This window comes from Tiliqua scincoides, chromosome 1 (assembly GCF_035046505.1).
Source record: "Tiliqua scincoides isolate rTilSci1 chromosome 1, rTilSci1.hap2, whole genome shotgun sequence".
NCBI lineage: Eukaryota > Metazoa > Chordata > Lepidosauria > Squamata > Scincidae > Tiliqua > Tiliqua scincoides.
The window spans coordinates 148,045,621-148,063,346 of record NC_089821.1 but is presented as its reverse complement, the minus strand read 5'-3'; the positions used below and the strand labels follow the sequence as shown (position 1 = coordinate 148,063,346).

At 43.8% G+C, this 17,726-nt stretch overlaps 1 protein-coding gene across 1 annotated transcript in view; it reads left to right on the top strand.

Annotated features, from left to right (window-relative positions):
* PLCB1 (phospholipase C beta 1) overlaps positions 1–17,726 on the top strand; it is a 521,389-nt gene that overhangs the window by 22,690 nt on the left and 480,973 nt on the right. Inside the window, exon 2 of the mRNA XM_066639109.1 lies at positions 879–956. Coding sequence (XP_066495206.1) covers positions 879–956 — 78 coding nt within the window. The remainder of the gene's footprint in view (positions 1–878; positions 957–17,726) is intronic.

Genomic DNA, 17,726 nt, shown 5'->3' with positions numbered 1-17,726 from the left:
TTTGGCTGCAATCCTAACCACACTTTCCTGAGAGTAAGCCCCATTGAACAAAACAGGACTTATTTCTGAGTAGACCTGGTTAGGATTGTGCCCTTTGTCATCTAATGATTTAATTGTAGTAAAATTAATTGTAATGTAGTGATTTAATTTAAGTAAAATACTGGTAGTGCGCCTTGACAATTTTAGTGCCTTGTTAGTGTGCTGAAAAAGGTTGAAAATGGCTGCTCTAGGGCCTCTAAAAAGTAAAAGTTCAGGAACCACTGGCCTAAAGAATGCAGCTGTGTGGACATAGACTCAGAAAGCAAGCTTTGAAATGAATGGAGCCACCTGGCTCTTGCTGAATGTATGGATTTGAGACTGCATTCCCAAGAGGAAAGCAAGCTTGAAGGCTTGGCTTTGAAGTTGTGCTTGGCTTCTGAGGTGTTGGGTTACAGCACAGTTGTCAGCGAACCTTATCTAGCAGTTGTGAAGAGCTAGAACCTTTACAAGTGTACACAATATATCTGGTCATATTGCAAGATATGCCTGTGATGGGGGGGGGGCAGGAGTTCAGTTTAGCAATCCCAAATCAGTTGTCCTGGGTGTACTTGACAAATGTTTGTTTTCTTTGGAGTTGCAGAGTGAGTGGGAAGACTACTAGGAAATTGTATTTCTGTGAGTGTGTGCTTTAGTACTTCTTAGCACTTCTTTCTTACCTGTCTTTGTCTTATGAATCACAAACTTTTTCCCCCAAATAAAATGAGAAGTGTTTGAGCATGAAATGTATGCCACTTTTATAAACACTTGCTTTCTGGGTAATACTTTTAGCTGGGCTGGGTTACCCCGGGTATTAAAGGCTTTGTCATGCATTAATGCTGTGTCCTTTCTTTCTGTGCCAGGACTCCACTGCTGTGACATCAGTTTTTCTCCGAACAGACCCACAAGGATTTTTCTTGTATTGGACAGACCAAAATAAGGTAAATACATTTTAAAGCACTCGAGTCTTCCTTTGTAGCTACACCAGTTGCTGACCAACTATCTTTGCTAGCACAGATGGAATCCTCTGTGCTTTTCTTTTTAGGGGTATGAGCTATGATCCAAGAAGTCCATCAGTTTCTGCAGAGTGGGAGCACTTTCCCAAAGTGCCACTCAGTTCCAGGTGGTAGGTGTCTGGATGCAAAGCTCTCTTGGCTGTTGATAATCTAGTGGGAGACATTGGGAGAGTGGTTCAACTTGTCAAGAGCACAAAGCCATCTCTAATCCAAACCTCTTCAAGAGCTGTGTAGGCAAGGGAGTGACCATGGTTCCCCTTCTATTCTACCCACTGGCCGCTAATCATTGGGCAGTACTCCTGTGTTGCTTTGCTGATGCTTTCCTTCCAGACCAAGGGGTGGTAGAGGCGAAGGAGCAGCATGGCATTGCATGCACTCAGTTTTGAAAGATGGTGGGAGAGAGGAAGTGATGTGAGGCAAAACCAAGAGCAAAGGGAATATCATGACAGGAGTGGGGGAGACTGAGAGACTTGACCAAACCAGTACCTTCAAAACCCAAGTTTTGACTCCTAGCTGACCTGAGAAGATCTGGGCCAAAAAGCAATATAGTGGCGGTGGCAATACTATCATTACCCATTTGAGGTTGCCTCAGAACCTTTTTCAAGACCCATTTCTGGGTCTTGATGCACCTGTTGATGATCTCTGCACTGGGGCAAGACAGATTCTCAGAAAGTGTTGGTTAATAAATGGGGGGGGGGGGGTTTCTCTCAGTATCTGTGTCCAGTACAAAGATCAACTTTCAGGACTGCATCCAGTGAGCAGGGATGGTGTTTGAGGCATCTATACAGTTTGGCACTAGGACATACTCTTGGTTTTTCTTGTGCCTGTAAAAGCTGTATCTTGAAATGATGCCATAAATTGGGTATATTTATAGTACAGTTGCCATCTTCACGAGATGCTTCAGTGCCTGTAGCTTTTTGTTTTTTAGCAAGCATCGATACAAAAACAGTTCAACATGATCATTTTGCATTGTGTAAGAACCCCAAAGGTCCCTTTTTAAGGGTCAAAACAACTTCACTCTCTCACTGATAATGATGGTTTTAAAAATATTTGCGGAAACATTTCCTAAATGCTTTGTTTAGAAAAAACAAAAATAGATCAGCTGCCTAAAAGCTTTGCTTTGAAATTCAATGTTTGTTTACAATCAATGCTGACAGCTATTGAAAGATTAGCTGCAGAAAGCCTTGTAGGAAGAACTTGTCCTAATGCCAGCACTTGGATATAATGATACTTATTAGAGCAGGAGGGGAAGAAGCAGGCAGGGCAACTTGACGCGTGTGTCAGTTCTCAGCTAGTAGTACCTGGAGGGGGTAAGCAAGTCTGAGTTGATGCACATGCTGTCTCTCTTTCTGGTCCCCTCACTGAAAATAAAGCAATTTCACAACTGGCTAAGCAAAGACCAAGGTTTTATCAAAAGGAAATGAATGTTATGGAGTTACAGATTGAAATTTTAAGCTGTGTTTTGGCCTTCTTTTGATGCAACATTCAATGAGTGTGAGAAGAGGATGACAGGCTGATCAGGTTATGAACATGGCCTATGTTGATGAGCAAGTCATGGCAGTGATTTCTGGATTTATAGTTTATTTTTTCTTTTTCACATTTTTATACCACCCTTGCTCCAAAGAGCTCAGGGCGGTGTACACAGCTGTTCCCTCCTTTTATCTTTGCAACAACCCTGTGAGGTAGGTGATACTGAGAGAAAGTGACTGGCCCAAGGTCACCCAGGAAGCTTCATGGCTGAGGAGGAATTTGAACCTGGATCTTCCAGGTCTAAGTCCACCTCCCAAACCAGTATACCACCCTGGCTCTCAGTTGTGGTATTCAATCAGTGATATTCTCGTTTGTGGTATTCAATCAATATGGAATGGAATGATTTTTGGCTCCATAAAACTTTTAGTATGTAAGTATGTAACTTAATTGCATTAACACCCATCTCTTACTTGACTTTTTGTTCAGTATAAAGAACAAAAGTACATGAGAGACCCAAGTCTGGATCCCCTTTAGTGACTGTGTTTATTTAAAAGTAGTTATTGGAAGCTTCAACTAGAATCAGAGCAGTTAGGTTGGAGGAAGGGGTCTAACTCTTGTTTCCTACTCTTAGTCAAACCCTTTGCTTGAAGCTGCTTTTATAACATACTTTTATTTATTTTTCATGCAGCAGGGCTAATAGCCCTGCTATAGTTTTTGGGTACCTTAGAGCCCAACCCCACCTTCGCCCCATTGGTGCAACCTTGCCATAAAGGCATGCATTGTATCCAAGGGTGGGGATGGATTGGGGGGCTTTGGATGGGAAAGGGGTTTGAAATCTTCTAACTCCTCCGTAAGTCTCCTGCTCTGCACTGAATCTCCTGGTACAAGTCCAAGGAGAGAAAGGGGGCTGGAGCCTGCAGGAAGAGGGGATAAGATCTGACTGGCTCCTTTACTGCCAGATGTACCCCCTTCCCCATTTTGTCCCCTTCCATCTGCTGCCATACCAACTCTGATGCCTGCAGAAATGTTTGGCAGTGGATGGCATCTCATTGCTGCACTCCCAAAATGGCTCTGCAGTTATTTTGAGACAGCGGAAGTGTCTTCAGCAGTTGCATAACCCTCCTCGATACAGGCTGAACTCCAGACCCCTATTGGTCTGATCAAAATTGGAGAATAGTTACTTTTAAGTGAGTATTTAAAATAAACAAAAAAACTGGTCATGAATCTTCTGTGATTTTACTTCCAAGTCTTGGTAAACAAATGGAAGGTTTCTGGGGAAACAGGAGTACAAGGTCTGTAACACCCAGATGGGACCTTGGTGTGTCAAAAGCGGTGCTGGAAGATACTTAGGAATGATATATTTAGAATATCTTTGATGTAGTGCTGCTGCAGAATTGATTACACAGTGCTGTGCAGCTCTTCTTTAACCTGATGGTGATCTGAAAAGTAAGGAATTTGACTCTGGATGGACTATCCTGGGCATCATGGGAACTACAACTGCTATGATATTCCCCAGGGCTTGAATTGGAAGGTCTACACTGTGGCAATCTTTATTCTATCTGTTGAACTGTTTGGATATAAAATTTTCTTTCCATATTGGTATTTCCTTCACGGAGGTGACCTGGAAAAATGTACTTAGAAAGTGATTTTGTAGTCCTTGGTCTAGGACAGGGGTCGGCAACCTGCATTTCTAGAGCCGAATGCGGCTCTTTCAGCTGTCTGTTGCGGCTCCTCCAGGTAAAAGTGGCAAAGAGTGTGACAGGAGGCACCTGTGTTGGGAGGACAGGCTGCTTCCCTCCACCCCCTGAGCTCACTGCTCTCCGCTCCCTTCACCCCCACCTGCCCCGCATTGGTTTCCCTTTTCAATTTTGCCCTCTCTGCAGGCTTAAGCTCCCTGTTTTTCCCTTCCCCAACTCTCCAGCAGGCTCAGCCAATCAGCATCCAGCAGGCTCCTGGCTTTTTCTGTTGGAATGGGTCAGGGCCCTTCACTGGCTGACCACCAGCCAATCCTGAGCTACCTTCCTCCTCAGCCATTGCAAGCCCTTGCAGCCGGACTTTCCCTGAGCAGGTCCCCACTCAGTGCAAGGAGAGGCTTTTCCTCCACAGCAAAGGAGACATCCTGTGTGTCTACTCAGTAGTAAGCCCCATTACAGTGGATGAAGCTTACTCCCAGGAAAGGGTGCCTGGGATTGCAGCTGTGGAGCCTGCTCCTATGCGTGTCTACTCAGTTGTAAGCCCCATTACATCAGATGAAGCTTACTCCCAGGAAAGGGTGCCTGGGATGGCAGCCTTGGCACCTGCTCCTACGTGTGTCTACTCAGTTGTAAGCCCCATTACAGAGGATGAAGCTTACTCCCAGGAAAGGGTGCCTGGGATGGCAGCCTTGAAGCCTGCTCAAGGCCAAGTGAAAGGACGGGTGAGTGGGAGCCCATCTGTTCCAGAGTAAGCCCTGATGTAGTCCCTGGGCTACTCCCAGGAAGATGTGGAGGGCTGTATCCTCAGCCTCCTCCTATGCAGGTCTACTCACAAGTAAGCCCCGCTGTAGTCAGTGGGGCTTCCTCCCAGGAAGGTGTGGAGGGCTGCAGCCTCAGCCCCCTCCTATGCAGGTCTACTCACAAGTAGTCAGTGAGGCTTCCTCCCAGGAAAGTGTGGAGAGGACTGCAGCCTGAGAGCTCCAACCAACTTGTCTGCTCAGAAGTCCCATTGTAGTCAATGGGGCTTACTCCCAGGATAGTGTGGAGAAGGTTGCAGCCTGAGTGAGGGCAGGCAGGCAGGGCAGAAGCTGGCCTGTGGTTCCCCCCCCCAGGTCTGTTTGACCTTTAAGCCAATGGGGCTTATTCCCAGGATAGTGTGGAGAGGGTTGCAACCTGAGTGAGGGAGGGCAGGCAGGCAGGCAGGGCAGAAGCTGGCCTGTGGCTGCTCCGCTCTGGCTTCTTCTCTTCCCCACCTCTGGAGTCTGTGTCCTTTTTTCCTTCCAGCAGGGTGCCTCTGGAAGGTGGGGGGAGTTCTTTAGTATCCATGTAAGATAAGCAGATGTCATAACTGACATATGTATTGGAATCCTGGAAGATCTGGTGAGGAGCTAGATGTGCTGTCAGCAGTGGCCCCTTTAAGGGTAAGGCCTGGGCATCCAGCAGAGTGTGCTGCACAGCTGCAGCCACTTGAAGGCAATAGGGCCCTCAGGGATATAAGGAGCACAAGAGGAAGGGTGTGTGGGTTGTAGAAGGAGTGCAGGTTGGAGGTAGGAGAGGAGACTGACTGACTGACTGGGCTTATTGACTTTGACTTGGATACTCTGACTTACTTTGGAATCTGATCTTGGACTATGACTTGGCTTATTGACTTTGGACTGTGCCCTGGATGCTCTGACTGACTTTGTGACTAATGGACTGCTGGAGACACTGGAGTTTGGTGTGTGGCTGCTGTGCCCAAGACCTGCTGAGGACCCAGGGTCTGCTATAGTGGTGGGAGGCTGCTGGCAAGAGAGAGGACCTCTGCAGGTTGATCAGGTGAGCTACCCTGGAGGTGGGGTCCAGCAGGAGTGCAGGGCAGAACCAGGGTCATTTGTTGGGGGAAAGAAGGGGAGCTAATTTGCTTAAAGTGGGCCTAATTCTCCAGGCAGAGAATGGCCTTGGAATCAGGCAAAACACCATAGAGGACCAGGCGCCTGAAAACACAGGACAAGAATGTATGACAAAACTAACTAAAAGCTACAAGAGGGGGCTACATTATAAAAATGGGACCTATAAGAGCATAAAGGTGAAAAAAAAAACTATATATGCAGTATTATCTTCATTTTAGATGTCAAAAGGGTTTTGTGGCTCCTGAGGTTTTTTTTCCTCCTGAAAATGGGTCCAAATGGCTCTTTGAGTGTTTAAGGTTGCCGACCCCTGGTAGGAATTAGTTTTTCCAGGTGGATTTCTGTGGACAATAGATATAGTGACTGGGCTAAAAGTTCTTTGCAACATTTTCTGCAGGAAATTTGGCTTTAAATTCCAATTACACTTAATAGTTCAAGTGCATGAGTTTGTCCCTTTCACGTTTTTTTTCCCCCTCCTTTGGGTCCAAAAGGTCTTGGAGTACCTAGAAGAGAGCTATAGTGTCCTGAAATAATGTGAAGCAAAAGAAGACTGTGCAAAATGGGAAGAACATGAATACATGCTTCTACTTGAGGTTTTGCTTATGAGTAGAATTGTTTTTATGAACCCAAAGAATATCTACTTCATTTTAGATACCAAATTTTCCTCAGTTGCTTTGAAATAGTCAATTATATCTTTTTCATGAAGTAGCCTTTGTGGAGCATCATGCGGCATTTTCCCCTCTTTACCTAATGGCACTTGAACTCTCAGTTCCTTAAAGATATATGTGCCTATTTTAGCTGGATACCAAGGAGAAGGAGTGGAAAAAGCAAGTGCATGTTAATTTTAGAACAGCACATTTTAAAAATAAGTTTATTTTAAAGATGCCTGCATATATTTTATTTGGAAATAGCATATTTTACTTAGTGACAACATTAAGGAGAAGCAACCTACATATTGGCATTGTATAAAACTATACATATGCAACTGTCTTGTAGGCTGCATATTGCTGTCTCCATGAAGTTTGGAAATGAGTGGGCAGATAAAACAGATATTTTATTATATAGGTTATTGCTGGCACACCATGCCAACCTTATTTAATACTCAGAGGTGTGCATCAGTGTCACTGTAACTCAGGACTATCTCATCATAAGTTCATATTGGAGATGCCAGAGCTATCTCTAAGAACTGAATGGCACATATTTTATGAAAGTTTTATCCGTGATGGTTTATATACTTCCACTGGGTGAGCAGGTTTTCATTCTGCTCTTCAGAGCAACTGTCTTGCAAAATCCGCTATCGTTACCTTCCAGAAACTGAGGTATCACCAACATAGGAGTTTGCAGTTCACAGGACATGTAGGACTGGTCATAGAATATAACAGAAGTCAAACAATCATTATTGAACTGATCGTTATTGACGAATCACTATTTGTGAACGCTCAGAAAGAACATAAGAACAGCCCCGCTGGATCAGGCCATAGGCCCATCTAGTCCAGCTTCCTGTATCTCACAGCGGCCCACCAAATGCCCCAGGGAGCACACAAGACAACAAGAGGTCTGCATCCTGGTGCCATCCCTTGCATGTGGCCTTCTGAGGTAACCCACTTCTAAAATCAGGATGTTGTACATATTCACATCCCGTGATGTAACCCATGATGAACTTTTCCTCTAAAAATTTGTCCAGTTCCCTTTTAGAAGCATCTAGGCCAGATGCCATCACCACCTCCTGTGGCAAGGAGCTCCACAGACTAATTACACACTAAGTAAAGAAGTATTTTCTTGTCTGTTCTAACTCTCCCAATGGTCAATTTTAGCAGATGTCCCCTGGTTCTGGTGTTATGTGAGAGTGAAAAGAGTATCTCTCTGCCCATTCCCTGCATAATTTTGTATGTCTGTCATGTCCCCCCTCGGGTGCCTTTATTCTAGACTGAAGAGCCCCAAACGCTGTAGCCTTTCTTCGTAAGGGAGGTGCCCTAGCCCAGTAATCATTTTAGTTGCTTTTTTTTTTTTTGCAACTTTTTCCATTTCCATGACAGGCTTTTTGAGATGTGGACCAGAACTGGACACAATACTCCAGTGGCCTTACCATCAATTCACAAAATGGCATTATAATATTAGCTATTGAACAAATCCATTGAAAAGAACTTTACTGTGCAGGGTGTTTGACATAACAGTGAAGAGCCTCATGTTGCACCTTAAAACTAACACTTTTATTGTGGCATAATTGGGTGCCACCTATAGAAACTTATTTCAGATGAAAGACATTTAATAGTACTGTACCTCTTGGGGTGTGTTTCACATGTGAAGTGAACAGCGCAAACGGATGGTTTGATCTATGAGTTGCAGATGAGTTCAAGAATGTGGTAATGGAACAGGATAAACAGGTCATAAGAGAACAAATCCTCTGGCTCTCCCATACTCTTATATCACAATGGCTACAATCCTGCCTTTACTCGGATCATGGCTACACATGGTTGATTAGGATTTGTATCGTTCATCTATCCATTTTTGTAATGGCTTGGTTTTTCAAATCAGGGATTAGAAATGTCACCTGTCTTCTGTTGTGTTGGCTGGGGAAGTTTCCACACCAGAGCTGTTTAGCATTGCTGAACCATTGTGTTGCAAAAATTAACTGGAAGCAGAATTGAAATAGAGGTTCAGGTAACATACTGCTTTTGCAGGTCTGAGTTGACCAATTGCAGCAGCTAAATGTCCCCTTACTCTTTAGAGACCTCCAGAAGCCAAAATTCCCCTGGGGGATGCAGTGGAGACTGCAGCAGCGCTGCTGCATTGCCACATGGGAATTTAATTAGGATTCAACTGTTGGATACCTAAAAGAGTGTGTTGGGATTTGGTGGAGAGTAGATGCTTCCCTTATTCACTGATGCCCTGCTGATCCCTGAGTTGGTTGGGTCCAGCTGCAGAAGTTGACTATGTGCAAACTGCTTGTCCCAATACTATTTTGTTGCCTGTGTTTTAATGCAGAGGTTAACTTTAGGGTGATGTAGTTCAGTAATTAATTGCAAGAAGAGGAGTGTGCTTATGGGTCTTTGCTGATGCAAAACGGTCATGACCCAGTATTAACTACAGGAACATAACAGTATAGGTTACATTTTATTTATAACCAGTTGCCCAGGAACATCTATATGACTCAAGTTCTAAAAATGTGCTGTAATGAGGCTGTGGTGTTCACAATACGCAGCTGTAGGCCTCACAATACTCATGCTAGAAAAACAGAACAGCATGCTCTCACAGTGCAGGTTCTTATTGCCTAGATCAGTGTTACTCAACATTTGTCCCCTGCAACACCACTTTGCATAGTCCAGTTATTGGATGTACCACTGGAAGTAACTGGCGATGATGTCATCACCAATTGCTTTCAGATTAGGAGGCCAGATGCAACTCGGCAAACATAGGTTAGAGCCTCAGGGTGGACAGGAGGGCATTTTCAAGCATGCTAAAAGCACAATGCCTGAGCTCTGCCTGCTGAGCTGAGGCTCCTGTTGTTTGTTGCATTGCAGTCCTGCTCTTGCTGCCAGTCCCAGGAGTATCACTTGAACCATGTCAAGTACCACTGGTGGTAAGACTACCACTTGTTGAGAAACACTGGCCTAGATAGACTATAGACTTATGGAACAGATGGTGTAGCCTTCCACAGTGATAAAAAAAAATGTGGTCTCCTAAATTCAAGCCATGGTTATGGAAAACTGCCAAACTTTCCAGTTCTCTACTAAGAAATCTTGCAAGTTGTAGAATACAAAAGTATCAGATCTATTCTGCTGACAGCATGTCCAGTGGAACTTGCATGCATTCACTGTTTTTCTTTTAACTATACCACAATATTTAGCATTTATTTAGCACAGTGTTCAAGTCCTTCATGTCATGTGGTGTTTCAGCAATCTTTAGTTCACTATAACGCAGACTATTTAGTTCACTCCCATTGCAGACTAAGGTTGCAAAAGAATTGCTTGTCTAAGACCACATTCATGGGTCAGGTGAAACTCTTTACTGGGGAAAATCCAGCTGGTATGCTTGGACACTATACTAGCATGCCTTTTTAGTTATTGGAATCGCTAGAAGGATTTCCTATTAGAGCAGGAATGTCAAATTTGTTTCATACAGAAGGCCAAAGTTAGCATTCAGGGTGCCTGCTGAAGGCCAGAAGTGACATCATAAATCAAAAGTGATACCACTAAGCAGATGATGGCCAGAAATAAGCACTTTGTTGTCACATAGAAACTTACTAGCTGCAAAGAACAGAAGAGAAAATGTACAAATCTTGTTCGTATTTTCAAGATATGAGAGAGCCCAGTTACTAAACTGGGAGAACTCTATTATAATGTGGCAGATACATTGTTTCGCGGGGCTACATTTGGCCCATGGGTCTTATGTGTGGCACGCCTGTGTTAGAGTATTGGAGCAATTCAGTTTATACATTGGTCTGACCTTATGTTGAATTTTGTTGGAAAACACTCACCTTGACTTTTTTCCTAAAATGTGGCAGTGGTTGCCTGTGGTTGCTGTGTATCAAATCTTCATGGGGCTAAGAGGATAGGGTCGTGTCTCTATAGCAAGGGTAGCATGTAGACAAGTCCTTTTGTCAGAGAGACTGCAACATGGTATTTGGTATTTAGAAACCGGATAGCCCATTCCCAACCTGCCCTGGAGCAGGCAGTTCTGCTGGCCTGTGCTGCATTCAGAGCAGAGTTTAACTGGATTGCAACACAGCTTGGAGAAAGGAGAATTCATTCCCCTTACCCTGTGTCATTCCTCTTACCCCGTGAGGCAGATCTGAGCAGCCTGGTGTAAGGCTGGGCTGCCCAGGAGGGGGGTTAGGATCTAGCCTAAATGGCAGATCCTGGTCCCGTCCCCATCCTGGGCCCAGTCCTCCCACCTGCCCGCCCACTGCCTGCCCCTGTTCCACCTTTCCCAAACCTCTGTTCTGGCCTCTGAGTTGGCAGGTAATGTGGCAAAATTCTCAAACTTCAGAGTAATGGAGTGCTAGCATAAGTGAAAAATGCATTGTGTCTTGCTCAGCACGTGCATCCATATGAGAAGTTGGGTTTCGTATCCTTAGCAGGTTCTTCAGGATATGTGACTTCTGATGACAAACATTGGATTAGACCAGGGGTGCCCAAACCCCAGCCCTGGGGCCACTTATGGCCCTCGAGGACTCCCAGTGCGGCCCTCAGGGAGACCCCAGTCTCCAGTGAGCCTCTGGTCCTCCAGAGATTTGTTGGAGCCCACACTGGCCCAATGCAACTGCTCTCAGCATGAGAGCAACTGTTTGACCTCTCACGTGAGCTGTGGGATGAGGGCTCCGTCCAGTGCTTGCTGTTTCACGTCTGTGATGCAGTAGCAGCAGCAAAGGAAAGGCCAGCCTTGCTTTGTGCAAGGCCTTTTATAGGCTTTGAGCTATTGCAGGACCTTCATTCATTCATACAAGTTCCACCTCTAGTATATTAATTTATGTAAACTTAGGTAAATTTATTTGAATTTGAATTTTAAATGTAAATTCTTTTTTTCCCTGACCCCCAACACAATGTCAGAGAGATGATGTGACCCTCCTGCCAAAAACTTTGGATACCCCTGGATTAGACTCTTAAATATCTAATGTGGTGCTAGAGAGTAGCAAAAGGAAACTCCCTTAAAGTTAAGACTTACCAAGGAAAGAGCTTTGAGTAGTTGTACTTGTATAACTAAATATGGGGCAAAAGAAAAAGGCAAACCCATCCAATTATAACTTGGCTACATTGTGTGTTGAAATACAGTACAGGTTGGTGTAGGAAACCTTTAGAAAATAAAGTGAGCAGTTGCGAGGAAGTCACAATTGGACATGTCGATATGAGAGAGGCTTTCCATCACAATATACAGCTCTGAAGAATAAAATGTGGATTAGCGTGGAGTTCTATTTCAAGCACTTGCTTTTTTAAACAATTGAAATAAAGGAGTTCAATAAACTCGGTGCATTTAAGGAACAGCTTTAATATAAAAAGCAAAGAACCTTGTAATTTGTGGCCTTACAAGAAAATTCATATGCGGCAAGACTGATTTTCCTGTGTTGAGCTCATTATGAAAAGAAAAGAGACCACCATAAAATTGGACATGTATTGGGGTAGATCCTCCCATCTAACAAAGCAGAATGCAAAGTGTACAGTTGAAGAACAGATGTATATTGAAAGTATCTTTGGATTAGTATGATCTTTGTATAGGTGTTGTTTATCAGGGGAAGTCTTTTGTTTTCTAAAGACTTAGTAAAAATCCGGTTGGTCCTTGGATAAGGAAATAAAGGTTTTTTTTCCCTTGCTTGGGACACATGAAGGCTGTAAATAAAGGTAAAACTAAAATGGAATAGGTAATACACATGTATTCAGGGGAAGACTTGACTAGGTACAAAGGGGTTTCAGATTCCTAACTGAAGTCTCTCTGTGTTGTGCTGTCATAGTAGTGGTGCAGTTTCTGCATCAAAAGTACTTGAATGCCTTGGCCTGTAATGTAGAACAAAAGCCAGTGGTGAAGCACACAGGGATAGTCTTGCTGGATCAGAGCCAGGTCTACCCAGGGCAGCCTTCTGTTTCTGACAGCAGCTAGTCAAATGCCTCTGCTTGCCTGAGGCATCCTGGACTTTGGAGGTGTGCTGTCTTTCATGCCTCAGAAAACCTGGAACTTTAGACTAGCTTCACATTGATGCAACTTTTTGGTATTTGTATAAACAAACCAGATGATATTTAGAGTTATGTGCTTGAAACATGGAGAACCGCACTGCAGGTCTTTCTAGCAACACAATATTTTACTCGACTACACTGAGGCTATAAATATGGAAGATGTGTTCAGAGACACGCTGGTGGTGGTCGTAGAGGAATTTTGGCTTTTGGTACATACATTAAGGTTGTCCTACTATATGCTCTTAAATGGATTTATAGACTTTTTAAAAATAGAATTTTGAATTGCGCTTTATGAGAGCCAAACCTGGTATACGTCCTGTGGTATGTGGTAACCACCAATGCAGTGAAAGCAGAGCTTCCTGATTGTTCATTTTGCACTGTTTCAGTAAACAAGTACCCATGTTTACCCATTTCTGGTGTTATAGATGTCAACATATATTGGGAACGATCTGTGATGAGTAATGTGGATTATCTCTCTCCTCTTTGTCCCTGCCATTACAGGGGGATACATTTTGCTCATGGGCACAAGCTTTTGGGGATGCACAGTTCGGCATGTGGGAGAATACTTGTGTCCATATGTGCTTAGATATCCCTTTGCAAAAGTGGTGGTGTGGTTCCCTTGCGGAACCCCTTTGAGTAGTGGACCAGACACTGGTCTACCAATAAATGGTTCTGTTGAATATCATGTGCCAGAAACCCATAGAAATTAGTTAAACTGCTGAGATTAAGCTAATAGAGGAGCAAGTTTTTGCCTGTCTACTCAACTCCCAGGGGCACTACAGTTTCCCAAAATGGGATTATGTCAGCACACTCTTTCGGTAACCTGGGGCCATGTTACTTTATGTAGCTAGCTAGAGGAACCAAAAGAGTTGTCTCAGTCATACTCAAAGAGTCCATGTGTGTTTGTGACTTGCTTTCTTTCCTTGCTTATTTGCAGTCTCCATAATTTTTATTCTGAAAAATCCTGATGTATTGCTTTCTGAAGAAAAACAGTGTTTAATTCAAAAGAAGAAAGCAAACTGTGCTGTCATGAGATGTCAATGCTGTAATAAAATTTGCAGCTTTAGCTGTGTATCATGGTAGGGTACCATGTGTATCTCCCTATTTTTTTTTTCCTCCATCTCTCTCAAGGTAATACTGTTTGGTTGGTGGATATCAGAATGTGGGTGTAAATTCCCATGTGAACACCATGCCTAGGTAGCCTCTGCTGTTACTGAAGGAGCTTCCTCAAGGAGAACAACATCCCATTTACATGCTGATCGTCTTTCAGTGTCGGCACCACTAACATGGCCTAATGCCCAACACTTAAGTATGTGACCGAAGTAATGCGTAAGAAGATCTGGCCAAACAGACAGCTGGGGAGTTGTGCCCTTCACTAATCTATCACAATTGCTTTCATCCCATGGAAGTGGCTTATGGGAGCATATGCTTGTTAGGTGGTTGGTGATAAACCTGTGAGGACACACTGGAGGACAAGGCCCCCCCGCTCCCGTTTTTCAAATGATAATTGGCCTCCTGAAATGGGTGGGGGCTTTCCGTGTTGGGACAGACTCATTGCGAACAAAATGGGCTGCAACAGATGCTGCTGTCGTCCTACAGTGACAGCTTCTGTAGCTGTGAGCTGGCACCATTCCATAGAAGCAGGTGTTGACTGTGATAGTGAATGAATATGGAGCTTGAGCTATATCGTTTAACTTTTATTGCTTCAATAAATCAGCCAGGCATGAGTAATCATTAGCCGTATTGCCAGCGCATCCCTCTCATAAGGCATCGACTGCTTCTGGTTTCTGCAGGTGAATGGTGAAGCACAATTTAGCTTGGGTAATGTTTGACAGCTACAGTGTGCACACATACATAAAGACTCTTGGCTGCTAGTTTAAACATTAACTTGGCCTTCTACTTGGTGATAGAGTAACTGGAAATGAATGTTAGCGTGAAGTGGAGCGGTTGCTGGATTTGGCACTCTGTGCCTATGTAAAATAAACAAATGGTTTCTTATTGGTGGTGCAAACACATCCTTACTAGGCTCTTTGAGATTGTTTGGTGTCTTGGCCTCCATGGATCTGCAGTTAAACAGCTAAGCCAATTGGCGAAGAATAAAGAACTGTGCATTCGGCATGACGCTTATCTAGCAGTTTTGTCCTTGGCAAGCTTACAGTTTTAAGTTCTGCAGTGTAGATTTGACCCTGATGGAATGGGTAAAACTTAGAGTCCAAATTGCAGCATGACTTCTATAGTACCATCAATGTACATGGCTCTTAATAGCGGAAGAAATGTCATCCTTGCCCCAAGGGACTTGCGTTCTAAAACAGATGCAATGGAAATAACAGTGGAAGATGAGAACAGTGTTGCTAGGGTATATGAAAGAGAAAATACTGCTAAGTTGCAGTAGGGAGAAGAAACTAAAGCAGTGGTACCCAAACATTTTTGACTGGTGGCTCTTTTCACGTACTGAGCCATTGGCTGCGGCTCCGTCAGGGTTACAATCCTATACATTATGCAGGGCGATGGGTTTTACACAAGGATTCTGTGGTGCCCCTGGCTGGTGTCCGTGGCTCCCCAAGGAGTCATGACTCACAGTTTGGGAATCACTGAACTAAAGGGTAGTTTGAAACACTTCTCTGAAAAGGTGGGTTTTGAGGAGGGATTTGAAAGAAAGAGAAGGCATATCCTTCAAGTGAACAGGGAGGGAGTTGAGGCAGAAGGTGCAGCAGGGGTGAAGCCACTGGATAGAGCAGGAGGCTTTTGGGGTACAGAGGGTGGTAGCAAAGGTCCTGGGCAGGAGTGTAGTAGATCTGAGAGCAGAGACTTAAGGAGGGGTGAGGCCATGGAGGGCTTTGAGTGTTAGGACCAAGAGTTTGCTGCATCCAGGAGTGGACAAGAGAGTTCAAGTGGTGTGATTTGAGGAATGAGAGAAGTGAATGATTTTGGTGAGGGAATGCTGGCTGAAGGTTTGGGAGCAAAGGTGAGGAAACAGATCAGAAAGGAGAAGGTTGTAGCATTAAAGGTGAACTAAGACCATGCTGTGAACAAGTGTTAAGAGGAAGGGATGCATTTTAGTAATGTTGTAGAAGTGGCATGATGACAAGATGAGGGGAATGAAGGAGAGCAAGGAATCGAAGATGAAGTGAAGGCTTTGAGCATACTCAACAGGCTGGATGATGCCATCGTTAAGAGGGAGAGAGTATAAGGAGAGCGGAGTTTTAGGAGGGGAGGTAGATGAGAAGTTTTGTCTCAGACGTACTGAATTTGAGACTGTGAAGAAGTATCCAGATGGATATAGGATTGTTTGGAAGTGACAGGCCTGGAATGGAGAAGAACTGGATTTCAACAGTGTATATAGATCAGTGATTTTCAACCTTTTTCATCTCATGGCACACTGACAAGGCACTAAAATTGTCTGGGCGTACCATCAGGTTTTTGACAATTGACAAGGTACGCCATGCTGCCAGTGGAAGGCTCATATCCCCCATTGGCCCTACTAATAAATGACCATCCCATAGAGTCCTGTGCCACACCTGTGGACCACTCGTGGCACACCAGTGTGCCACAGCACAGTCGTTGAAAACGACTGGTATAGGTGATATTGAAAACCCCAGGATTTGATGAGATCACAAAGAGGCAGCATGGGGGTGGGGCAAAACCAGATCCCTGAGGGACTGTGGCAAACAGAAGGAAAGAAAAGGAAGATCTATTCTTCGATGGCTCCCTTCCTACTTGTCTGCTCATGCTTTCAATTTCCCCCCCATGAAGACAGTTGTGGATTCCCAAGTCATGAAGGATGTCAATTGAGAAAGAGTGATTGGTTGTGTCAGATGCAGCAGAGAGCTCAGTGAGGTTGAGGACAGTATAGCGACCAGATATATTGAGACTAATCCTGTAATAATATACATGTTGCAAGTACTTGAGTATTTCTGTCGAAACATACTAGTAATAGATAGATATATAAAATTGCTTTAAATAGGAGCATGAACCAGGTTAGATATTGCTTATTGTTCTGGGGTTTGAGAGGTGCCATGTGAATGGGAGAAATTACATCTCGGAATACTATCCGGTACTATACTAATTTTAAGATTACACTGAGCTTGACTTTCTTCAGCAGAATTTGAGACAAGCATACATATTCCTCAGTTGCTAACCAAATCCAAACCTGCAAAGTTATGGCATCCTGTGCTTTCAGACCATAGTCGTAGAAGAATGTACATAGTGAGCAATGCTTGGAAACTTCTCTTTCAACAGAGAAACAAAAACTGTGCAGGAGAAAACTGGTCTGCATCAACCTGTTTTCTATGTAAATAGATTGGTGTGGATTTTACATGCTGTTTGTTGGCCATGCATAGATTGTGTTAGCTAGAATTTGTGAGAACATGCTGTCTGGAGCTATAATCTTCAACTGTTTGTTTTGAATATCAGAGGGGCACCATTGCAACAATCATGTAGAAAAGCAAAGGGATTTTCTGATCCCAGTGCATGGGCAAAATATGAGTAGCTGACTAATGTTGCATATTGTATGAGGTTGGAATGATGGTCTCTGTTGGTAGAGTTGCTGATGCTTTGTGAGGTCTTGCCCTGTATGTTGTCTTTCACATTAGATGATTCAGAGACTGGCTTATGTTAGATGATGTGATGGCTTTCTTAATGAGCTGGTGTGACCTTGGAGTCGGTTCTGTGACATCTTGCTCAAACAGACAACCTTAATATCTGTGCTAATGGAGGTGGTGGTAACAGTGTTCTAGAACTGTTTGCTAATATCCTTTGTGCATAATGAGTCTTTCTGTCTGGGACAGTTCTTTGAGACAAACCAGGTATGTCCATTTATCATAAAAAGATGGTTGCTTTGAAAATGTAAACCACACTTCCAGAATACCAGTTCACATGGTGTGGTAGGAGCACTCTATGCAGTCTTCTAAGACGAACAGTTAGTCTGACACCACACACTGTAGCAGAAATACGTACTGGTGAACAGTATATGCAGGAAAA